Source organism: Dasypus novemcinctus, chromosome 4 (genome assembly GCF_030445035.2).
Source record: "Dasypus novemcinctus isolate mDasNov1 chromosome 4, mDasNov1.1.hap2, whole genome shotgun sequence".
In the NCBI taxonomy this organism is placed as follows: Eukaryota; Metazoa; Chordata; class Mammalia; order Cingulata; family Dasypodidae; genus Dasypus; species Dasypus novemcinctus.
Window position 1 is genome coordinate 24,075,205 of NC_080676.1, and position 25,415 is coordinate 24,100,619.

Sequence of the window (25,415 nt, forward strand, 5' to 3'; positions counted from 1 at the left end):
CCACCCCAAGGCTAAAAGGGGAATAGCTCTCTGCCCAGCTCCCACACTTCACAAACCCTACCCCCTCCAGTTCTCGGTTTCATCGCGGCAGCTCCCCCCGGGCTCAGGGCGTCTCAGGTTGCATCTCCGCAGGGCTCCCACGCTCGCTCCCACACTATGCTACCATCAGCGTCCACCCGCTCCCGCAGCTCCCACGCAGCTTCGGCCACTAGACCCCAGCTCCAGGCTCGGAATCCCGGAGCTCGGACCCCACGTCAGGTGAGTTCACGTGTTTTAAACTGGGAGCCGGGACGGCCTCAAGGCACGAAGGGGCGGGAAGGCTGCGGCTCCCGGCTCTGCGCGCAGGGGGCGGGCGCGGGCAGGGCCGCGCTGGGGGCGGAGCCGAATCCAGGGGCGGGGCTAGGCAGGGGCGGAGCCGAGGCCGCTCTCGCCTGCAGGCTCCGCGGAGCTCCCGCCGCCGCGCGCTTGCGTCCCGGCCCCGGGCCACCCACGGGGCGCTGGGCGCGCCTTTGCCCAGGGTTCTGCATCCATCCGGAGGTAATCCGCTTGGCAGCTGGACTGCTCTATCGCGAGGGGACCAACTACGGGGGCGGGCGGCCGGATGGCTGCAGAGGAGCGCGTCCCGCGACGACTTTCTCACGAAAACTGAGCTCGTCCCAAGTTTCTTGTGCATCTGCTTGCAGCCGGCGAGTCGGTGACGGGCTCCTTTCGTGCGTGTGGTCTTTGGGCACTGGAGGAAACCGACGGTGATTGTATTACTCCTCCCAGGCGGCAGCCTAGATTTCTGCCCTGGACCGCGCTGCGCGGTGGGCGTCGTTTTTGGGCTGGAAAGGGCGGGTAAGTGCGGCGCAGTTGTGCCCGCCGCAAAAGTTCGCGGTGCGCGGGACTTTGAGTGCGCTGGTCTGTAAGGCGTGCCGGGTTGGTTGTCCGGAGGCAAAGTTCTATAACTCCTGTTTATGCAAGACTAACGGGGTGCTAATCCCCCGGGGCTGACGCCCGAGGCCCCACTATGAACAGCGAGAGCGAAGTGGATTTTTCTAGCAACAGCATAACCCCTCTGTGGCGGACTAGGTCGGCCCCTGAACCCCAGCTGCTGGCCCGGAGCAAGCCAAGACCTCAGTCATACCAGAGCCCGAGCGGGCTACTGATCACGGATTTCCCGGTGGAGGACATAGGGACGATCACCGCGCCGCAGACTCCCGCCCAGGTGCCCACCGCGTCGGACGACAGGACGGCCCCAAAGAGCCCTCAGCTTCTGTGCGCCCATCAGAGGGCGCTGGCCAATGGGAGGGCGGGCTCTCCGGAATACAGAACTGTCTCTCCCCGACTCCGACGGCCCAAGTCACCTCAGTCTCCCAAAGCGGCGTCGGGCGCCTCTCCGAAACTCCCAGCGAACGGTGCTGTGAGCTCGTCGGCGCCGCAGCCACCCCTGCTGCATGCCCGGCGGACTCCCAGCGCGTCCGCCCCCTGCAGCCCCGAGGAGGACCCGACCCGACTGACGGCCAGCCCTGCGTCCTCGCCCCCTGCAAATGGGCTTGCCCCTAACAACGACTCCCCTGGCTCCCGTTCGCCGTCTGGCCCAATAGCCAAGGAGTCCCAGCGGGGACCCTCGAGACTGTCGCCCGCTCCCCAGAAAAGAGCTTCGGAACAAAAACTCCCCCTCCAAAGGCTTCCTTCCCAGGAGAACGAGCTCCCTGAGAATCCTCCCGTGGTTTTGAGTACAAATAGCCCCGCTGCCCTCAAGGTAGGGAAGCAACAGATCATTCCGAAGAGCCTGGCCTCGGAAATTAAAATAAGTAAATCCAACAGTCAGAATGTGGAGCCCCATAAGAGAGTCTTCAAGGTCCGCAGCCTGGTGGAAGGCCTTGCCGCCCCTCTGGGCCTTGCCGGGGAGGAAGGCGAGTCTGAGAACGACCTGGACAGCCCCGGGTCTCTGCGGAGAGGCTTGCGGTCCACGTCCTACCGCAGGGCGGTGGTCAGTGGCTTTGATTTTGACAGCCCTACGAGCTCGAAGAAGAAGAACAGAATGTCGCAGCCAATTCTGAAAGCCGTCATGGAAGACAAGGAGAGGTTTTCCAGTCTGGGAAGGATAAAGGTAAGAGTGGAAGAGTGGGAGAGCATGCGAGGTGATAAGCCAAAAAGGGCATACCTTGGGGGTAGGGGTGGGGACGAGGAGAAACCCGAAGTTCAGTATTCTCTTTCAATTCTGTTGTTTGCTGTAAATACTTGCACACATTTATCTTTTGGCCATCTTTTGTGTTGGCAGGCACGGCCCAGGTAAATGCAGCTTCATGGGAGGAAGTGAAACTCATGTCAGGGTTTCAACTTTCTAAGCTGAGGCAAAATTTGGGGAGGGGGGCTGGCTAAAAGAGGAAATTTAGGGCAAATTAAGTACTGACTGAGTGAGTCTTTAGCACTTTTTAATACAGGTAGCTGGAAACGGCCAGATCTAGTAGCTTGACTGTGTGATCAAGTTGCCTGGTGCTTAAGAGGTGTCAGTCAGCAGTGGTTAATTCATTACAGTAGATAAAAGGAAAATAGTGACTCACATTTTAGCCTGGCTGATTCTTTTCTGCTTGTAATTATTGAACTGTTTTTTGAGTGGTCATTCAGGTAAAATGTGACTTTTTAAAACAATTGCCAGATCACAGAAGACACAAAGAGTTTGTCATCTTTTTTGTTGCTTGTTTCCCTCCCCATAGCCTTTGGTTGTATTTTAGTCCCATCTTCTGCCCATTTATCCTTGAGTACAGTGCATTTAACAGACGGTGGCTCAAAACTTCAAGTTAAGGTGAGCAGTGTTACCTGATTAAGACTCAGGAGCAGTACTTACTAAAATACTGCCAAATATGACATTTCTTTAAAAAAGGGAAAAGTAGAGCAGAATGTTTTAGATTGTGTGTGTGTTGCCTTCTCAGCAAGACAGATTGCCACAATAGGGCAGGCATTCATTTTGGCAGCCTCACCTTTTTTTGATTAATCAGAGAACTGGAACCAGTTTATATAAATGTCACATATGCAATACACAGGCAAGCCTGTTTTATTTTAGAGCCTTATGGTCTTAAAGAAAAGAAATTACATAACAGTTTGTGTGTCTTATTCCAACTCTGCAAGTATAGCAAAGGTCAATTTAAGAGTGATGGTGAATCACGAGTAGTGAAATGAGCTGAACTGTTGGTCATTTGAGGATATTCAAGCTGTTTAGACAGGTTATGGAGACATTATACTCCCCCCACACACACACTGTTTTAATGAATTGCAATGGTCATATGAATGAATTGCTCCAGGGATCATCTTTTGTGTGCGTTTGGAAATCTAAGAAATGCAACAACAAAAAAGCACTTTTACTTAAAGTAGCTTATTTTGTGTTTGGCTCATTCATACATAGTTTGCTTTACTTTTTCCTTTTTTGCCTTTCTTGTTTCTTAGAAAAAAATGCTAAAAGGACAAGGAACATTTGATGGGGAAGGTAAGTGTTTGATTTTCCAGACTTTTACTGCTGTTTCAATGTGGAATAGCAATTATAAGTTGAAATCCAACTGCAGCAACAAAAACATTTAAAATGAGAAAAATGTCCAACTCCGTCCCAAATTATATGGTGCAAAGCTCTATGCTAAGCTCAGATTTCATCTAGTAATACCAACAGTGAATAAATAAAATTAACAGTATTGTTTATGAGCAGATAACTTTGTCAGTCATTGTCCCGCGATTTAAAAATGTCCCTATTCCTCCGTTTCTAGCTCTACCTCCTCAAAAAAACAGAAAGAATAAGAGAGCTATCTCTAGCTTTTTAGTTAAAAATCCTGAGGTTTGGCATTTAGATCATAAGTCATTATATTTCCTTTTGACTTAATAGTCTTTCTCCCATATGTCCACATTTTATTATCATTCCTGATTTCCTGTTTCCTTATCAAGTTTCAACTGTGGGGAATTAGAATCCTCCTGGCTGACAGAATTTGTAACCCTTATAGAATTGTTGTTAAGGATCTCAAAAACAAGCAGCAGCTTCAACCAGGTGTTCAAACCCTAATTGGATTAGTGACCCATCTGTAAATAGACAGGTCAAGTGTTCTCGCCAGAGGAGTAGGAAGGGAGCAGTTCTCGCTGGACTGGAGTGGTGGGAGTTGGGAGCATGCTTTGAAAGTCTGGGGTTTTTCAGCCTTTAAAGAATAACAAAGCAGGGCACATCCCTCTGAAGGAAATCTAATTGAGACACGACCCTGGTTATAAAAATTTATTCATTTCACCCAGTTCTAGTTGATTGTTTTAGTTGGAGAAGAAACCTAGAAACAGGATTTTAGTTGGTTGTGATAGGTCCATCTCCCTGATTTTAAAATTGAGGAAACCGGAAGCTCTGAGAGGGTTAGTGACTTGTCCACCATCACACAGCTAGTAACAAAGCCAGCACTACAACCCAGGTCTTCTGATTCTTAGTCCAGTTTGCTTCCTCTTGTACCACCCTATAAATGTGAACTAAACAGAGCATCTGTCTAATATCATCATCTTAGGGAGAAACTTTGCATCCTCTGGGATTGACATTGATCTGAAACTTTTGTCTCAGAGGGTTAAAATATTTCAGTTTTTTAAAAGTTAGAGGACAGCTTTATTTTGTTTCCTTTTATAGAAAGCTGTTTCTTGCACACTCTTTTGTCTCTTCTTAAATATGGGCTTCCAGAAATTCTTTTTCACTTGTGGGTAAATGGAGAATCTAGGGTTCTTACAGTTAATGACTAATAAGAATGATGACTTGGGAAGCTGTGGGAAAGAGTGGTGAGAACCTGTGACATTGGAGCCAGGCAGACATGGGTTCCTGTTCCACTCCTACTCAGCAGTTGACTGACCTTGAGGAAGTACCGTAACCTCACTGGGTCCCAGTTTCATCATCTTGAAATGAGGTTAATAATGCTTTCGTCCACATTGTGAGAATGAATGAGAAATCCTATTAACAATGTGACTATGCCTGTTCTATGTGCCAACCACCTGGTATTTTAAAGGGCACTATAATAAGGCTGGGGGAAACTCAGGCTTTACCCTTTTAATCTGTTTTACTTGTATGGAATAAACAGGGGACCATAAAATCTTGCAGAGACTCCAGTGTTACTTTAGTCCTTCGTGCATACAGAACCTGCTATAGATGAGAGAAGAGGCAGCTGTTCGCTTGCCTCAGTGGGTGGGAAAGATATCTCGAACTCATTGTCTTCCCCACTAAACTTGAATCTCTTCTGGTATTTACATTTCCTGCTTTCCAGGTGTGGGACCTGTAACCTAGGACACATTCTTAACACTTCCCTCTCCCTCACCTGCCCGTATCCAGTCCTTCCGAAGTCACATAGCCCAAGTCTCCATCATCTTTCAGTGACCTCCCTGAAAACATCCTAATTAGTCTCCTAGGCTGCGCGATGTTTTGCTCTTCCAGTCTAATCAAATCTTTCCTTTCAGTGGATTCTCCTTGCCTTCAGGATAAAATGCAGTCTTCATGGTATGAAGCTCTATCCTTTTCATGCTCAGGATAAAATCCAGTTCTGCAACATGGCCTGTACAGCCCTGCTTGATCTGGGGTGTCTGGCTTGTCTCTCTTAACTCACTTTGCACCCTTTGTCCACTTGACACCCACGCTTCAGCCACAGTGACCATTTTCAGTTCTAAGGTATTAAGTTTCCTCCTAATTCCTGTCTTTGGCTTATGCTTTTTCTTTTAGCTCTGCAACTTCTCAGCTTTCAGATCTTAGACTTTTCCTCATTGATCCTTCTGTAAACCCCAGATTAAATTATACCTTGTTGGCAATCTGCTCTCAGAGCACCCTGTATATAAATCTTTCAACTTAGAGGAAAGTATTTGTGGAAGATCATTGTGTCCTCACAACCATACAATGATTTGCCATCTCAGAGTAGAAACCAAAGTCATTGAGGCAAGGCCCTACATGATTTACCTTCTATCCACCGTACCACCCATCTCCTAGAGTTTTCACCTTTGCTCACCCTACTCAGCCACACAGACCTTCCTGCTGCTCACTGTTCATACAGACCAAGCACAGTCCTGCCTCTGGGCCTTTATATTTGCTGCTCTGGCTGATGAGATACTCTTTCCCCGGTTCTTCTCACTTCTTTTAGGTCTTTGCTTAGAAGTCACCTTGCTGAAGCATTCCTAGACAACCCTATTTAAAACCCATATACCTGCCCCCTAGTGCTCGCATCCTCTTGCCCTGTTTTGTTTTTCTCCATAGCGCTTATCAGTATCTGACATCCTGTGAAAGCTACTTGTTTATTTACGATTGTTCTTTCCTTGATCTAATGTCAGTTCCATAATGATCACGGTTTTTTATCATTTTTGGCCATTGTCGCTTTCCCCGTGCCAGCAGTCACTGAAACCTAGTGGGTATTCTTTAAATATCAGTTGAATGAATAAATGAATGAGTGAATTAGCCTGTTTTCTTACTAAATTGCTAATTCATGAGGACATGAAAAGTGTCTTTTGTTTTCCATTTTATTCCCAGCCCTTGCCACATAATAGTTGCACAATAAATATTTGCTAAGTAGGTAGATAATTGGTGATGGACCTTGATGGAAAGGTAGGGTATGAGTTCATTTTAACTTGAAACGAGTGATTTAATAGGCCTGACTTTCCTTATCCGCAGTGAACAGAGACAGAGAAATTTGCTTCAGTTGGCATTTCATGTATGGGTTCATATATACAAACTAGTTAGAGACAGGGCTGTGTGAGTCAGAAAATCACTTTTTTGTGATTACTCTTGAGTGACAAAATCCATACTGTTTATCAGACTGGAGACCAGATGTGGTGGAAATATGAATGTTTGTTTAGATCAAGTAGCATAGTGGTTGGGGAGCAGTTAGTGATACCTAAGTTTTGTTTTTATTGCAGAAAACGCAGTCCTGTATCAGAACTACAAAGAAAAGGCCCTTGAAATTGACTCTGATGAAGAGTCAGAGCCCAAAGAACAGAAGTCAGATGAAAAAATTGTGATTCACCATAAGCCACTAAGGTCCACATGGAGCCAGCTTTCTACAGTGAGTATTTTTCTTCTTCTTCTTTGCTATCTGAAGGAGGCAGGGAGGGGGTGGATTGTGGAAATAATGCATGGCTATAATTTTTATTTTTTTTCTGACAATAATCCTGCAAGCCTAAGGAGGAAGACCTCTCTTTTCAGATTGGAAAATGGTTCTGAAAACTCTGCAGGCCCTATTAAGAACATGTACTTTGACACTTCTGATTAGGGAAATTAAATTCTAATAACATAAAATGCCTTGAGACTGATGTACTGTGAACTATGAGATTTCTTCCTACTCAGTATCCTTTTTTATTTTTTTCCATGTAGTGTAAATGTAGTGGTAACACTATATTCTGAATGTTATCCTAAATAGGGTTATATGAATATATATGTATATATGTTTATGTATATGTGTATATGCAAAATAGTGAGCTTATTACAGTTTTTTCTTGGAAATTTCATTTGATATAAACATATTTATATTTTCTGGAAGTTAATTAATGAAACACATTCTGTTTCATCTCCTGAGCATCTTTTGTGTGTGTATACCTGGCACTTATTTTTATGGTAATGAGTAATATCTTCTCTGCATTAAGCGTCTTTTGTTGTTTTGACATAATTTCTTTACCTCTTGGCTTTAATAATGTCATAGTGCGATACTTAGTTTACTTCATGTGAGTTTGGGCACAGTATTGGCAGGGGTCTGATGCGTTAGCCGGTGGCTGGCTGTGGCACTGGATGGTAAAAGCATTACATCAGAAACAAGTCAGTCCACCTCTGTGAGCCCTTAGGCAACGTGGAAGGAGAGGCAATTCTCTGCTAAGCCTTTGTGAGCCTTGTTCACATTCAGGAATCCCATGCATTTAGGGAACCCACTACCATAAGAAAAGGAGTCATGAATATTGGGAGCTGTGTAACCAGAAGACCATGGGAACTTTTGTGCGGTAATGGTGGGGGATAACTTTTGGTCTGGGATCTACCTCACGTCTTCTGCCCTGTACTGAAATTAAAAATTCTGGAACATGTACCTTCCCTCAACTCCTAATTTTGTTCTCTTCATTACCAGGGTCTACAGGTGTGGCTACCCTTAGTATTATGCTACAAATTAAAATGCCTCCAGGACAGGGCTAAGGTAATGGGAATAAGTGGCGAGTGTAGGATGAGAGGGAACGGAGGGCACTGTGGTGAAACGGCTTTTTTTTTTTTTTATGGTTTTTTTTTTATTGACTTTGTAATAATATTACATTAAAAAAATATATATATGAGGTCCCATTGAACCCTACCACCCCCACCCCACCTCTCCCCCCTCCAGCAACACTCCTTCCCATCATCATGACACATCCATTGCATTTGGCAAGTACATCTTTGGGCACCTCTGCACTTCATGGTCAGTGGTCCACATCATGGCCCATACTCTCCCCCATTCCATCCAGTGGGCCCTGTGAGGATTTACAATGTCCGGTGATTGCCCCTGAAGCACCATCCAGGGCAGCTCCATGTCCCAAAGACGCCTCCACCTCTCATCTCTTCCTGCCTTTCCCCATACCCATCAGCCATCATGTCCACTTTTCTCAATCCAATGCCACCTTTTCTATGTGGACATTGGATTGGTTGTGTCCATTGCACCTCTATGTCAAGAGGAGGCTCAGATTCCACATGGATGCTGGATGCAATCCTCCCACTTTCAGTTGTAATCACTCTAGGCTCCATGGTGTGGTGGAAACGGCTTTATGTAAACGAAGTAGCTGCCCCTCAGCTCAAGCCAGGTAAGGTCAAGGGCCTGGTGTTGCCAGATCTTCTGATATTTAAAAAAGAGAATCCACGAATCTGATTTTTATGAGAATTAGCCTAATTGAACTTTTAAAAAAAATTGTGTGAGCCCAACAAAATATCTATGGACCAGACTGGATTCATGAGCGAACACTTTGCAACCTCTGTTTTTAGTGATATTTTTATGAGTTTTGCCTGAGGTGAGGTGGTAACTCTTCTCCACAGAACAGAAGACGTAGCCTTATATCCTAACCTAAAGATCTCATACTATTTATAAACCAAAGCAGACACTTGGAAAAACTGGTGACGAGGCCCACGGAGGCTGTTATCTAAATGGCTGTCAGTCAGTTGTCGGTATGGACCACTGGGTAGAGGGTCCAGGAGAAGTAAGGTTATGGATTTTTTGAGTTCTTTCTCTGCTACAGCAGCTGCATTGGTTAACTAGCTCAGGCCTAAATCTCTGCTGGTGGTCTCTGAACGCTACACAGAAATGTGGACTTCAGTGTTGGCTACGCTCTGATATCACTTAGCTTTAACACTAAAAATCAAGCTATCACGTTTATACTTCCTGGAGTTGGCTTTTTTTTAGATTAACAGATGCACATGCAATGAAGATAATCGTGCATGTCCTTCAGTAAAACTTCAAATATGGGCATGCATTTTATTTGGCAGAAGATAAATGTCTCACTGTGTTTTTTGTTGATGATATTGATATCAAAGGACTATCTTGTAATAAAATGTAAAACTGTAAAGTGGGTTCTAACTTTAGTATGCATCTTGGGTTTGAGTGTTCCCAGGAGTCCTGTATGTATTTATTGAGTTGCTTGGCAATTACTTTTAATCAAATCAGTAGGATCGGACTAAGCCACTTAGCATTACTTTGGCACCAGCCTGCAATTCCTTCATCTCTTCCTTTTTTTTTCCCTCCTTTTCACTTTTATTAAAACATTTTGCTTTAATATTTTTGTTCTAAAATACCTCAAACATATGGAAAAATAAGAAATATATATATGTAATAGATTTCTGTATACCCACCACCCAAATTGGACATATGTTAACATTTTAACATAATTTATTTTGGACCTGTATTTTTTTTAAATATATTTTTTATTGAATCATTCATACATGAACATGCATAAACAATAAGTGTATAGTAAAGATTGTGAACTTACAAAATAAACATATATGACATCATTAAGGGGTCTCATACATCACCTGTCCACCAACACTTTGCATTGTTGTGAAACATTTGTTACAAACTATGCAAGAGCATCCTCAAAATATTACTACCACTATAATCCCTATTTTACATTTGGTGCATCTTTCCCCCAACCCACACTATTTCCTAAAAATATATTTTTATTACAGAGGTTGTGAACTTACAAAACAATCATACATACACATGTGTAGATTTCCCATACAACACCCCTTCACCAACACATCGCACCATGGTGGAACGTTTGTTACAGATTATGAGATAACATCATCAACTATTACCACCAACCATGGACTTGTATTTTTTTACACATATAAAGCTACCAGCCCCTTCTCCAATCCTTTTTTCCTCTCTCCCTCCCCAGAGGGATCACTGCCCTGATGTTCTCTTGTATCCTTTCCTTGTGTGTTTTTGTTCCCCACTAAAAAGATACATCCTGCTCTGACTTTTAGGAAAGTAGGTATTTTAACAGAAGAAACAACCATTACCTTTTTAGAAGTCTAGCTCTTTGTTCATGTCTGTTATACAGTTAGGACCCTAAAACCAGGAGGCATCATGAATTGTTAACCATGTCCAGATGTTTCTCGTCGTCAGTACCTCCATTTCTCTGCCTACTCTTGTGTCCTAATCCCCCTTGTCGAGGAGCTGCAATATTTAGGGCAGGCTTCAGAAGACTTCAGCTTTTTATTATTTTTTTGCATCATCCTTCCATTCTTCTCATCTTGCATATACCACTTTAACATAGAACTTTTCTTGGAGTGAGGGCTTGATCCCAGAGAGTAGGATAAGGGGTTTTTTGGCAGTGCTTTAAGTCTAAATTTGACACATACCTTGACTTGCTACTTTGGAGGGATGTGTGTAGGTGCTTGTGTGAATCAGCCATCTTTGTTTTATTGTCTAAATGTCTCTTATCTTTGTTTCAAACACCTGCCTGTCTCCTGTGATGATGAACTTCTCTTATCAGTTGGCAATAAGAAACATTTCATATGCTAGGACTCTTTTGAAGTTCAGCAATTCAAAATAATTTATGGTCATTACATAAGATCTTTAGGCCTTCCTTTGGTAATATAATTTGTTTTAGCATGCTTGTTTGTGATATCTCTCCTTTGATTTCCTTGGACAGTGTAGGGTAGGGCAGGGCGGTGTACAGCTCCACAGGTGACAGTTTACAGAGTTGGGGCAGGTTCAGCTGTCGTGTTGTGGACATCTAGGAATAAGAGAGAATTAGAACTGTGTACACGAACCATTTAATTGAGTCTCAGTAGTATAAGGAATGCATGGGTTGCCACAGGCTTGAATAGTAGGATTAAAGTGAAATAATTGCAGATTTATTTAGCAGTGGTGACTTTGCCAGCAAGTTATCCAAGTAGAGGTAGGGTAGACTCTTCAAGAACATGACCTGGGCTCTTTAACTTCATAAGTTGGTTGGCAGGCTTATACATCCTTTACTTGATTGCTGAAAGATAATAGATCTGTTCTTAATTGGAAATAAGAATTTCTTCACTCCAGGTGTATTTGCCAGGGAATATAACTTCATGCTGTTTTTGAGGCCTTGGGGAACACAGATACAATAGAAATAATTTAAGTAGCTATGGTTCCCAGTCTTTCCTTGGCCATATGTGCAAGGAATTTGAGTTTTGAACTTGAAAAGCCATTTTTTGAACTAGAAAGATGATTGTCTGGAAATGTGCCTGCAGACAAGGAATTGCTACACAAGGTGAGTTGCTCAATGACTCACCTGAAAGGGCAGCTTGGGGACCAGGTCAACAGTTTTTGACCTGTGGGAAAAGCTGTGGGTTTGAAGAAAAATATTGATTGTATTATTAGTCAGGGATAGAACACCGAGTACTTTTTATGGTTAGTACCCACGTGAGAAGCCAGCTGTGTCCTGGATGCAAAGCAAACTTCAAGCTTTTCCTAAGGTTCTTTCTTTCATGGGATCCTGGAAGAATTTATCATCTCTTCTCTTTTAGACAGATCTTGATTGGAGTTTTTTGCTTTTCACAACAACTCCCTCCACCCCACCCAAGATCAAGGATGCATGTACCAAAAAATGGCTGTTGCAAAACCAGTGTTTGTTTGGCAAAGTTCAATGACAGGACCCAAGCCACCTGCGCCCGCCGTGCCCTGACCCCATTTATCTGCCATTAGGTGTGTTTGTGTATTTTCTATTCTTGAGATGCCAGGTACCTTTGAAAAGACTGTTCAGGCTTCAGGGGCAGAAACTGAAGCACACTGGCATATTTTTCTCTTGAATTCAACCACCTAATGTAGTCGTCCTCTCAGTACTCTTATTTTGTACTTGCTGACATCTGGTTTTATCAGTAATCTTAAATCATTTTGAATTATTCTTCAGTTCGTTAAAAAATTTTAAAACTTTTGGTCGGGCACTGGTTTTTATATTTTTATCAGCTGTGCTTAGAGTGGCTAATGGTGTCATGGGGGAGATCTAGAATTAGGACCTTGGTCTCTTGAGCTTTGGACTCAGTTCTTAAGGTACACATAGTTTACCTTTGTATGATTTTCTGGAACTTGAGTAATGAGAAAGGAAGATTTGAAAAATGAGAATTTTATTATAAATATCACTTCATTCAGTTGAAAACATAGCAGACACTTTGGATTCTTAGCAGTTCAATCTGATGGGACTTACTCTTTACAATTTACACTATGTTTATTATGAAAGATATACTATTTTCAGCTAAAAATCAGAGCTCCCAGCTGAAGTAAACCTGAGTCTCTTTCTGTCTGCAGAAATGTTGAAACATTTAGACGTCATAGAAAACTTTCTTATTCTTTTCCCTTAAATTTTCACACTTGTCTGAATTAATTTTTGGCAACTTGTTTAAAATAGTCATCTATCCATTTATGTCATTTTTCATCCACCTTTTTGCAACATAGCAATCTCATGAATTATTTTTTACCTTAGATGGTGATTAATGCCTCTCACTGTATCTGTTTTGTGTTTAAAAAATAGAAAAGCATCATTCTCTTTTTTTCATGTCTGGCTTACCTCTAACACTCAGAATATAAACAATTAGTCAGAGCTTCAGGCACACACTAGACCACAGTTTTAAGTTGGGTCGTGGGTCTCCTGAAATGTATATATCTTTATAAACAGAATTAGAGGTCCCTGTGGCTAAAGCGGAGACCCCAAACAGCTCCTGTTCCAGCCAAGAGGGGAAGGGGTGGAGATGCAGGACTGCTGGCCCCTGGCCCAGGCTCTATATGGTCTTGGTCTGTTCATATATCATTAGATTATAGTATTCCCTTAACATTTTTGAAAATTAATTTTGACATATAAGCAATGCATAATATGTTCATTCTCCATGTTAAAAAAAAGAGTTCAAAAATTTCAGGCATTTCAGATAAGACTCTTTTGAAAATACCTGCCATCCCAGTCTCTTTCCAATTCTTCATTGGTACTGCTGTTTTCAATTTGGTAATACTCTTCTCAAAATTCATGTATATACAGTTAAGGAAAAAGTATAGATTATGTGTGTTTGTTTACATAAATAATATACTGTACAGATCTTATAACTTGGTGGTTTTTTTTATAAATCATTTCATGTCAGAAATGATGAACTACAGCATACTTTCCAACTGCTGCATTATTCCATAGGATGAATATGCATTTAGCCATCTTTCTTTTGGGGGAGCATTATATATACTTCAGGAATCTAATAAAAGTAGTGAACTATGAACCTTGTCTTTGGAAAAATATACACACAAATCATGCAAATATTTGTGCATCTTTTTTTACTTTGTTCCGTTTTAGCATTAGGGATTTTTACCCTTAACTTTATCTCCAAATACTGGGAATACCTTACTGTAGCTCTCTCTCCAGCAGGCTCTGCAGTAGGTACTGCAGTTAGAGCAAAAACGGTCCCTGCCTTGCTTTCGTGTTTTACACACATCCGGAATGGTGAGATAGACATCAAAGAATCCCATAAATAAAGGCAAAATTATGACTGTGGTCATGCTATGAAGGACACACATGTGGCTGTGAGATGCTGTGGGGGAGGGGAGTATCTGTCTGGGCAATGCACTGTCAGGCATGGGAAGGTGACAAAGGAAGTGACATGAACTGCCATCTCAGTGTCCAGGAGGTGACTGGGCAAAGATGGGTGAGGGGCAAGATAGAGGGGTCCCAGGCAGAGAAAACATTGTGCAGGGTGATGGTGAGTAAAAGGAGCTGAAAGAAGGCCGAGGCAGCTTGGGTTTCTTGGTTGACTTTGTGGGTTCCTTCTCATTTGCTCTGATCTTAAAGGTTGGAGAGTCCCCGGGCTCTGTCGGGCCTCTTCTCTTCTCTGCACTGACTTGGTGATCTCATCCAGTCTGGTGGCTTTAAATACATCATCCACTTTGATGACTTCCAGGCTTGTATCTCTGGACTGGACCTTTCTGTGAGCATTTCAGACAAGGCTATCCTATCCAACTCCTTGCCTGGTAACTAACTGACATCTCAAAGTTACCGTGTCCAAAAGTTTACTTCTAATCATTCCCTTCTCCCCCACCCAAACTTCCTTCTCTGACAATATTGTTTTTTCTCAGCAAATAACTCCGTTTTATGAGTTGCTCTTGTCAAAAAAGTTGGAGCTAGTCGTAACTTCTCTCTTTCTCCCACAACCTGCTTTGAATTTGGTGCAAAGTCAGTGGCCTTTACCTTTAAATAGATCTGCTCCACGGCTGCCATCCTGTCCATCGCACAGGTCGATTATCCTCAGAGCCTTCCCTTTCCACTCTGCATCCGTGTCCCCTTCATTCTCCTCTCCACACAGTAGCTAGTGTGAGTCTGTAAAATATAACTGAGGTACTGTCTCTCTCTTCTGAATCTGCAGGTGGCTTCTCACTTCCACTTGGAAAAAAGGCCAAGGGCTTACAGTGGCGAAAGGGCTGTGTGATCTGGCCCCTGGGTACTTTCTCTCTCTCTCTCTCTCTCTCTCTGTTTCAGTGCTCAGTCACACTGATGTTCCTCAAATAAGGTGTGCTTCTGCCTGCCTCAGGGCTAGTCTTTCCTGTCTCTTCAGCCTACATTAGTTCTTCATTCAGAGAGCCAAGTAGCTTTCTTCCTCACGGTCTCCCCACCACCCTGCCTGACATTCCTTGTCCCTTCCATGGCACTTAGCCCTCTAACATACTGTTAGATTTACTTTTTTGTTAATTTTCCATCTGCTCTCACTAGAGTGAAAGCTCCATGAAGGCAGAGGTCTTTGTCCATTTATTCTGTTCTATTCCTAGCACAGGAAGCAGTGCCTGATTTACAGTAGGGATGAGATAAATATTTGATAAATGTATGAATGGGTGTATGAGTGAGTGAGTGAATGAATGAAGCAGTCTTAGAGCATATCAGTGATAACAACAGAAAGTTACTCAGCAGTAAAAACAGCCAGGAAGTTTCCTTGTTAGTAGCAACCCAGAGATTTTTTTTTTTTTTAATTTTAAGAGAAAAAGAAATCCTTGATGATTTTGTAAATATATTCCGGCTTTAATGAATTCTTTGATGCATCTTCTTTGTTTATCACAGTGTAAGCCCATGGTAGATATTTGTATACTATGAAATAAAATTAAATTGCAGCTCCATGCTCAACTAGATATTTCTTTTGGGGAGGTAAAAGGGATTCATTCAATAGCAGTGTGCAGAAACACAGTGTAGTTAGATAAAGGCAGAGAAGGCTCAGTTACTTTGAGGAATCCTGAGAAATTGTGGGGAAATGCTCTATAATAAAGAGCTTCAGATTGTGTTCATCAATCAGATTCATGTATATGCCCTTGACCTTAAGATACCTTCTTGTGTCTCACTCCAGTGATGGGACCTGCTTCTTAGGGACACCTCTACCAGGTAGTTGGTTTCTTGGTTGACTGGAGAATATCATCACCATCAAAATTACCACTGAATCTTTAATATGGAATTGGTCCTTAAAAGTTTGTTATTCAAGTGTATTGATTTATCTAGAGTAGTTATAGCTTGTTGATTTTCTGGATACTTAGTCTGTACACTAACGTCTTATTGGGGCATTTATCATGAGTATTTGTATTATTTGAGTAGATAAAGACTACAGATAATAAACAGTTTCTGCAGAGGGAATATTGTTGCCAGTGAAAGAAAAAAATTATAGATTATCTTCCCTTTTGCCACTCATCCAAATGAATAACACAAAAATGGAGTAGTTCACATTTGAGTGGCAACAAAGCCAACTTCTGCTGCAAAGGGGTGTGGTTATTGTCTGCTCAGTTGAACATCAGAGACTCTTGTATCCATATGGGTTCAAGATCTCAATATGAGCAGGCAGTGCAGTGACCGAGTTGCAAGATAGGTGTAGCACTGAGACTTCATATGGATCATCACAATATCAGTTTGTTTCCTCACAGTTAAATTATTGACCAAATATTTGCACAGGATGTATTGTGTGCCAGGGATCGTACTAGGTGATGTAGTTATGTATTGTTTTTCTACTTTATAGTCAAGACAGCTGAGACTCTGAGATGTTAAATATGATTACTCCCCTAGTGCTGTTATAGTAAGGGTCTTCAGATTACCTGGAACAGAGCCTCTCAAGCTTTCCCAAATGAATGAATACAAGTGCCTGGATTTTGGAAGAGCAGGAACCATATCTTCCCTCTGGAACTTGGCCAGTAATGTGACTCAGTGACTTTCTGCCTATTGGCTCTCGGCTCTATTTCTTGTGAATCAGCTTATTTTCACATTTTACTATGAGTCTGTTCTCTCCTAAGAGCTCCTGCATGCTCAGGAGTTTCTGATTTCTCGTCATTTAGTATTGCCTAGCATGCCCATACCTCATCTCCTGTGTCCTGCCAGTGCCCGTAGATAGCCATTCAGTTCTCTATCTTGTCTTAGTGGCTCAGCTACTCTACCCCCATTGATAGGTCACTTAAAATTTATTATCCTTAGGCCAGGTGTCTAACTAGTTCTAGTCCAATCAGCTTTTGCCTTATACCTTGTATTATCATTTGAAACATGGCTACCTGGGCTGCTGCTTTCCCAGAAGTTGGAGCATCCTTTCTTTGTCTGTGGGAGTGTCAGGTGACATGACTGACAGCTGTTGTAAATTACACGTAGTAGAGTTGACATCGGAACCTTGCTCTATCTCAGTGGCTTCATATAGTGAGAAAACCATTTTACCTTGTGACCCAGTGCATGTGTGTATCTCAAACAAGTCTTACAAAGCAGAAGTTATCCTCACTTCTATCCTTTCCATTTTGCTACATTTAACTAGGTGCCAATCAGAGTCCATGGACCTTATTTTGCCATTCACTAAGAGGTTATAACTTGTAGTTTGAAAAATGCTGGTATCTGACTCCAAAATTCATTTGTATCCTATGACATCTTAGTGGATGGAGAAAACAAAACAAGTCTAAAACTCAAGATGTGATTCCAGTAACTTAGAAGACAATAGAAGTAAAATGTCTCAATGATGTTTTTGAAAGAACACAGGACAAAATGCCAGAATGAATGACACAGGTAGAAATAATAGAGGCAGTAAACATCAGGAATATTCTTTCTAGAGGATGTGACTTGAACTAGCTAAGCATAAGAATAGAGGAGAAAAGCTATACAAATAGAAATGACTTCAACAGGGGAGAAACACTGTTGACATGTAAGTAAATGGGGAAAAAAGGTGACAATTTTGTGCATATTTTTCAGGTCTCTTTTATGCAATGAGATAATCCCTACCCAGTGAAACCATTGTGTTTTGTACATCTAATGTAAAACACTGATTCACATTATTACATTTTTCCAAAATGGCTTTTGCTCATGTTAGATTTTTAATGTAATCCTAAGAGGCTTACTTCAGTGTCATTGTTGTTTTAAATAATTTAATGTTTTGGAGCTTATCCTTCATACCTACCTGCCACTTTACAAAAAGACAAACAAAGCGACAACTAAGATGTTGGCACCACCTTTAGAAACAGGTGTTTCTTTCTCTTGCTTCTGCAAGAGAAGCCACCTCAGACCTGTTCTGCCTTCCTCAGCCCAGTCTTGACTCATGCCTTCACTATGTGTAGATGGCGTCATTCTAAATCAAGCTGACTTTAGTCCAGTCTTTCTCCTCTTTTCTCACTCACTCTTGCAAATCTGTCTGTCATCACTCATCTTCACCATTGCCTCAGTTTGGGCTTGACTAAAATCTTTTTTTCCTATTGCCTCCTTAGCTACTTTATTGACTAAAAGTCTCCTCTCATTTCTCTAACTTTCCTTTGGGGCTACAACAACAAAATGCAGATATTATTGGAATTCTTAAACATTTCCACATGTCTGCTCTGCTGTTTTATTTCTTTTTTGGAGGGGAAGGGGTATGTGGTTCAAAACATATTTTGGTTTTTACTATTGGAAATGATGCTTTAATTACAAAGCCAAGACATGTTTATTATGGAAAACCCAGAAAGCACCAATAGATTAAAAAGAAGAAAATAAAAATTAGTTGAAATCCCTTTCCTCCCCTGCAAGGACTACTGACATTTTGGTAGATAGCTTTTCAGACCTTTTTTAAAAATGTGTTTATAGAATTGCCCTTTTCTTTTAAGCAAAAATTCAATAATACATTAAAAATACTGTTGTATTGATTTTTCCCCATGACAGCCTTGTATTTTTTCATGACATTAAACATGCTTTTTTCCCTGTTAATGATGTTGTGTCTTTCCCCATCATTAAGCTTTCTTCCAAAAGGTTTTAAAAGGTTGTTACCTTTTTAAAGTCCACATAATGTTTCATCAAATATATGGGTTGTTAGTTTTTTTAACCAATTCCCTGTTGTTAGCCATAGTTTGTTCCTAATTTTTCCATAGAAAATGCCGAAACTTAAAGCTTGCTAAGTTCTTTAAACCATTTTTTTTACAGAAGTAGTAGTACAAAGACATTTGCCTTATTAAAAAATTAAACATAACATTTAAGATTAAAATCTGCTCTGACCTTACCACCATTCCCAACCCCTCAACTACTCTTAGTAGTTTGGTTCCTCCTCAGTATTTTATTAAATATTTCACTTTTTAAAACTGTTAATCTTTTAATAATTAATAGAATTGCTCCTTTTCCCTAAAATCAGTTTCCCTTGCATCTTTTCTACCTGTGTATCATTGGCTTTTCATGTATTTCTTAATCTTATTTTCCCTTTTGATAGATGATATGTAAATGAGAACCACATCTCTCCCGCATCCAGGGGAGAAGAGAATGAATGAATTTGGGTCCAAGCCCAGTAGCCCACAGGCTAGTGAGAACCACAAGTAAAAGGGAGGAATTTGTTTGGTGGGAGAAATGTCAGGACTAATCAGCAACTTAAATGATCAGGTAGCTCCATGGACGGCGAGGCTTTCACTGCAGCAGAAGCGGAAGTCCAATGAGAGATGTGGTTTCTGGGGTTTCCCGGGTGAGGACCTCAGATTAGGGAAGAGTAGTTACAGATTGCAACAACCTCCAACACATTTGGAAGTGTTAGAAGACAGTGTGCCGCAGTGGTTAAGAGCTCAAGCTTTGGGGGCCGTCAGGCAGGCCTGGGTTTGAATCCCAGCTTTGTCACTTACTAGGGCTCTTTATTTACCTTTCCTGTGCCTCCAGTTTTTATTTGTAAAATAGGGTTAGGAATGCCTTCCGCACAGGGTTGTTGTGAGGTGTGGGTGCATGGAAAGAACATAACCCAGGGCCCGGCACATGGTAAGCATTTGATACGATGTTAGTTTGAAAAATGCATGCAGGACCAGCAAGGACAGTGAATCAGGAATTGGCTAGACATGGGTAACTAACTAATGAAAACCTGCTGCCCATGAAGTAATGCACTCAACTCCCAAATCCTACGAAGCACAGCAGTTTATTCTTGTACATTTAACTACCTCTCTGATTATGACTTGTACACTCAGCCTCACATCTGTATTGAAATAATTTCAGTTTATCAGGCATCCTGGTTCTCTGTCTGTAAAGGGTGACACAGGCAACAGAGGAGAAAAAGCCTCAGGCCCTGGTGTGCCTCATCTGAGTTTGCCATCGTTTTAGCAGAGCTGATGTTACCTGCCTGAGGCTGAGAGTGCTGGCTCTTTTTTGAGATCCAAGAACCTTGATGAGGATTATATTATAGAACTAACCTGAACAACAGTAGATCAGAGAAGAGATCAATTTTTAAACAAACTAATAAAGAGATCCTTGGCATGGTATTTATACATTTTAAAATTAAGTATATGTTTTTTTTTAAAAAGGGTCATTATCGTCTGCCTTTCCTTTTAAAAACTAATCATGTTCTTTTTCATTTACCCATCACTTCTTACCATTTTGATCTCATTTATCCAGTCTTAGCTCATGCGGCTGGTCTTTTGAGATTGATGTTCTGTGGCATTCGTAGCTTACATAGAAAGATGTCTCAGGACCTTTTCCCTGGAAGAAAAAGGGCTGGAGAGAGCTGTGGGGTCTGGTTACAGAGTATACTATTTCTGGACCCTGATGGATTTTTCATTTTAGGGACTTTGGATATTTTCTCAAAGAGCCTGCTGTTCCCATGTTATTTACAGAATGAAAGAATTCTAGCTCTTTTGTAATTCAGGGGCTACTCAGGTTGTGCTAAGTCTATAGAAAGGAACTGGAGTGATTGTATCCCATGGTATAATTTTACTTTGTAGTTCATTCCCTTCCCACTTGAGCTCTTGAGAACAGAAGCCCATGAGTAGCTAATCATCAATAGACATTAATAACCAGCTGAATTTCAGCAATTAGGTAAACTCTGGAAAGTTTAAAGGTCTTAGCTCAGATAGGTATTCAGTGTAAATCAGTGCTTAATGGAAACAGAGTGGAGTTGGATTATAAATATCTGATATCATTTTTAATGGGCTACATTTCTGAGCTTTTTTAATCAATCTTTCAGGGCAGTTCCCATTTTGTTTTCCCTGGCTAATGGGGGAAAGTGGAAGGAATGTATATCTATCTTATCTAGAAGCGATGTCAAATCACAGAGGCCTAAGAACATATCTCTGTTTTAAAAAACTGAAAATGGGAGGGCCCCAAGAGACCACTGCTACTAATGCAGGTATATGCAAAGCTCTATCCTGTGGTAGATAGGTTCTGTATAAATGGCTTTATCAGGGCTCTATTTGAGGCTTAGAGAACTTGGCTCATGACCTATTTCTGTAAATGTGGTCGAGATCAAGAAATATTGCATAAGGTTTGTGGATTTCCTGACAGTTTTCCACAAGGTGAAACGAGTGTAACTATAAGTGCAGTGAGCAGTCACTACTTAGAACCTGCCTGTTCCTTTATAGAATATTAATCTGAGAAGCTCAGATTTGCAGTTTATCAAGAGAAAACAGGCATAAACTTTAGATAGAACATCTCATAATTAACTTTTAGTTTCTATACTGTTTCAACTTTTAGTTTCTATACTGTTTTGGGTCAGACTGGAGAAGATCATGTCCATAGAAAAAGTATCTCTTGTAATGTCCTTTTCAGTTTTAGCAAATTGTTATTTTATCTCATTTGCACATGCAAATTATACTGGTTATAAAGATTATGGGTGAAGAATTTTAATGCCATTTACAACATTAAAATATCCTTAACAATTATGAATTTAAAACTCTGTTCTCTGTACTCACTGTCTTGACAAACCACATATTTGTTGTTTTAAGTTCTTTTCTTTCTTCTCATAACAGACCTCAGGTTTTTTTGTTTACTTTTTGTAGTAACATATATACAACTCAGAATTTCTCCTTTTAACCACTTTTGAGTGTATAACTCAGTTGTATTAATTGTGCCCGTTGAGCCATAACTCTCTTTTCCTCCACAATCCCCACTTTCCCAGCCTCTGGTAATCTATTATTTACTATCTGTCTCCAGAAATTTGCTTCTTCTAGTTATTTTATATAAGCGAGATCACACAATATTTGTCTTTCTATGTCTGGCTTATTTCACTCAACATGATATCTTCAAATTGCATCCATGTTGTGCATTGCATCAGAATTTCATTCCATTTTACAGTTGAATGATATTCCATTATAAGTATATACCACCCTTTTGGAAACTTGGGTTGCTTCCACATTTTGGCTATTGCGAATAATGCTGCTATAAACATTGGTGTATGAATATCGGTTTGAGACCTTGCTTTCGATTTTTTTTCATTGCAAAACCAAGAAGTGGGATTGCTGGTTCATATGATAATTGTTTTCAATTTTCTAAGGGCCTGCCAAACTGATTTCTACAGTGGCTGCACTGTTTTGCAAAGCCTCCAGCAATAAAGGTTCCTATTTCTCTGCAACCTTACCACCATTTATTATTTTCTTTTTTAAATATAGTAGCCATTCTAGTGGGTGTGAAATGGTATATCATGGTTTTAATTTGCATTTCCCTGATGGCCAATGATGGTGAGCATCTTTTCATGTGCTTATTGACCCTTTTGTATATATTCTTTGGAGAAATGTCTATTCAAATCCTTTGCCCATTTTTTAATTGGGTTATTTGCCTTTTTTATTTGTTGAGTCATTTTCTTTTAACTATGTCAGAACTGTTGTCCTAGGCGTTTTTTGTCATACTCTTTTTCCTTTTTAGTTAGCTGCTCTGTTGTTTTATTTAAATTAATTCTTATCCACTTAAGATGTAGAAGATCCTTTGCCATGTGCTTGTACTTTCTGTTTAGAGTCTAGACTCTGCCATGGCCAGGTTTGAACAATTTTGTGAGTTGCGTAGATTTTACAAAATCAAGAACCCCAAATTGAATCCAGTTCTTAGTGTTGTATTAAGATACTTTTTCATTTCTACGTGTTGATGACATATTTAAATAAGACATTTAAACCAGTGGGAAATGAGAAAGCTCAAGCAAGTTCAGGAAAGACCTTTAAAGAAGCGTTGCTTTGACTGTCTTTGTGTTCCTATTTGTAATCAGTCAAAACTATGAATATGAAATATAGATTTTAAAACAAAAGAGAAACCTGTACAGCTTTAATTTCTTTTATTTTAGATAGCAAAGTAGGGACTATAGGTTCTGAAAGTGAATATTATAATGTTTTCTTTTCCAAAAATGGAAACAGGGGAACACTTGAAATAGTATGATAAACTTGACAGTATTTTAGGACTCTTAGCAAAAATGTACAAACTGCAAAAAGCTTGCAAACTATAAAATTACAGGAATGACCAAATGCTTTATATACACAGGGAACAATAGCATTTTGTGGGGGCGGGGGAACAGCCTGGGCCTTCGAGATAGTTTTATTTAAGGTCAGGTTACTGTTTTTGAACAATTTCCAGAGGTGTTTACTATTAAAAACTCTGTACACATCCTTCACTTTTCCTCCCTTGCTCCCTGCCTCCCTCCCTCCCTTCCATCCTTTTTTCCCCCCACCCCCCAACTCCCTCCCCCTTTGCTTCCTCCCTTTCTTTCTTCCTTCACTAATTTTGCTCCTGGGTTCTCGTTTTCCCCTTAATGTTCTCTTCCTTGCCTCTGGCCTTCTCAAGGCTCTCCTTTCCCATCGCTTTCTCCCCTCTGGTTTCACCTTTCCATACCCTGCAGTCTCTGAACTCACCTCACCTACCATCGCCTCTCTCCAGGCACCGGCTCTCTGTCCCCCGGCTGTGCGCTGTAATTTGTAGTTGAGCACTGAAGGAGGTGTCAGGTGGACAAACATGACTTCTGACCCTGGAGGAGCAACCCACCGGGGAGCCTGTCCTGTACTGGGAGTGGAAGGGCCCAGGCCAGGCAGTGAGAAGAAGGCCTAGGGCGGTGGCCCCGCAGCCAGTCAGGTGGAGCTGGTTTGTCACAACACCCTAGAGAAAACTTTCAGGTTTCCCACACGTGCTGCATTTCAGTTTTCTTAATCGAGATCCAAGAACGTTTCCTGGACTCTCCCTTTTTCCTGTCGCAGTAGTTTTGTTTGGGCTGCTGGTTTCTTCCCGATGACTGTTTTGGTGAGGGAATTCTTTCTTGCTTTGTTGTATTAGTGTTGGTGAAGGGTGATAATCCTGTGCAGTAATACTTGCTCTTTCTCAAAACCACCTACTCTTCCCCTTCAGAAGAGCACCTACTTTAGATGTGGGTTTTTGTTTTGTGTTGCTTCTCTGCTTTGAACTTTGAAGTTCTCTCAATCCCTGGGTAAACTAGCTGTGCTCTGTGTGACTCGCTAAGCCGAGGTGTTTCGTTGTCTTCCGCTGAAGGTTTCCGGGTCTGAACCCATTAGTAGTTTTGGAGGGAGATGCCAGTGGAGTGGAAATTCTTGTTGGTGACCTCACCGGCAGAGGCTGTGGCATGGTGCCTGTATATATTGACCAGCCAGGACTTTGTGTCATGCAGGAAATCCTGTGAAATCCTCCTCAGGGTCAGCCAAGCGGGAGCAGCCCTGAAGGGTTTCGTTCTTCTGGCCTGTCTCCTCCCTTAGGGAAATGTGCTCAGAAGCCTTATTAGCCATGGATTCTTGCTGACAGGCTGGCTCACGGTCAGCCTGGTGGGTAAGGCTAAGAACATTCCTGAATACGGGTGGGTCAAGAAGACACACAGTTCTTGGTATTAGAAGGAGTCTTAGAAGTCATAGCCCAACACATAGAAATGGGTGCCTCAAAGGATTCATCTCATAGAGCAAGGGGCCTCTGTCCCATATAATACCATTATTAAGAGCATGAGCCCTTAATTGAAGCAATGTGGGCGCAGGTCTTCCTCTTGCTACCTGTTAGCTGTGTGAATATTGGGTGCTCAGCCTCCATTTTGATCCCCAAATGGGAATAAGGATAATATGAAGCTTGCAGCATTTTTATGAGATTTAATGGGAAGAGGGGTATAAAATGCTTATCCCATTATGTGGCAGATAGTAAAGGTTCAGTAATTGATTACTGACTTAGGGCTCCTTGGACTTTATTCTTCTGCTTTCTAGCTTATTCCAAAAAGCAAATTAAAGGCAGTAACATGTAAACGATGTAATTTCCATCACAGTACAATGTAGAGTGCACCAGCTGTCTTCACGCTAGGGTGTGCCTCACACCCTTGGGGATTCACAAAGACTTTCCAAGGATGGACAGGAATAACTAAGGATATCAGTTTACAGATCTTCAACTTCTGGGGATTCTCTTCCTTTCTCTGTCTCTCTGTCTCTCTCTGTCTCTTCTTAGGAGGTGCTAGGAATTGAACCCAGGACCTGGTACATGGGAAGCAGGTGCTCAACCACTTGAGCTACATCTGCTCCCTGGGTATTCTCTTTTTTAAAAAAACTGAGACTGTGTCTACCTTTAAAGTTTTGTGCTGATTTTTTTTCCTGTTGCACGTTGTCTTTTCCCATCTTACTAAAGTACTTTCTTACCCATCTCAGAATTTACTATGGTCCCTTGTCTCAAGATGTCAAACCACTGGGGCACCAGAACGAGAGGGCGAAATTGAAATATTGGTGTTCAATAATTAAGATACCATAAGCCTCCCTTCTTATTAAGAGATGCATTCTCAATACAGTTTTACTACT

The 25,415-nt window shown here is 41.5% G+C and overlaps 1 protein-coding gene across 2 annotated transcripts in view; it reads left to right on the forward strand.

Moving 5' to 3' along the window:
- The first annotated feature begins 385 nt into the window (after positions 1-385).
- The window catches only part of ARHGEF26 (Rho guanine nucleotide exchange factor 26), a 133,018-nt gene continuing 107,988 nt past the window's right edge, over positions 386-25,415 (forward strand). The window contains exons 1-3 of one of the 2 annotated variants that reach the window (XM_058295178.1): positions 386-2,095; positions 3,430-3,469; positions 6,880-7,025. In XM_058295178.1, coding sequence (XP_058151161.1) covers positions 1,010-2,095; positions 3,430-3,469; positions 6,880-7,025 — 1,272 coding nt within the window. In that variant the 5' untranslated portion in view covers positions 386-1,009. The remainder of the gene's footprint in view (positions 2,096-3,429; positions 3,470-6,879; positions 7,026-25,415) is intronic. The other variant, XM_058295179.1, reaches the window with a different exon arrangement.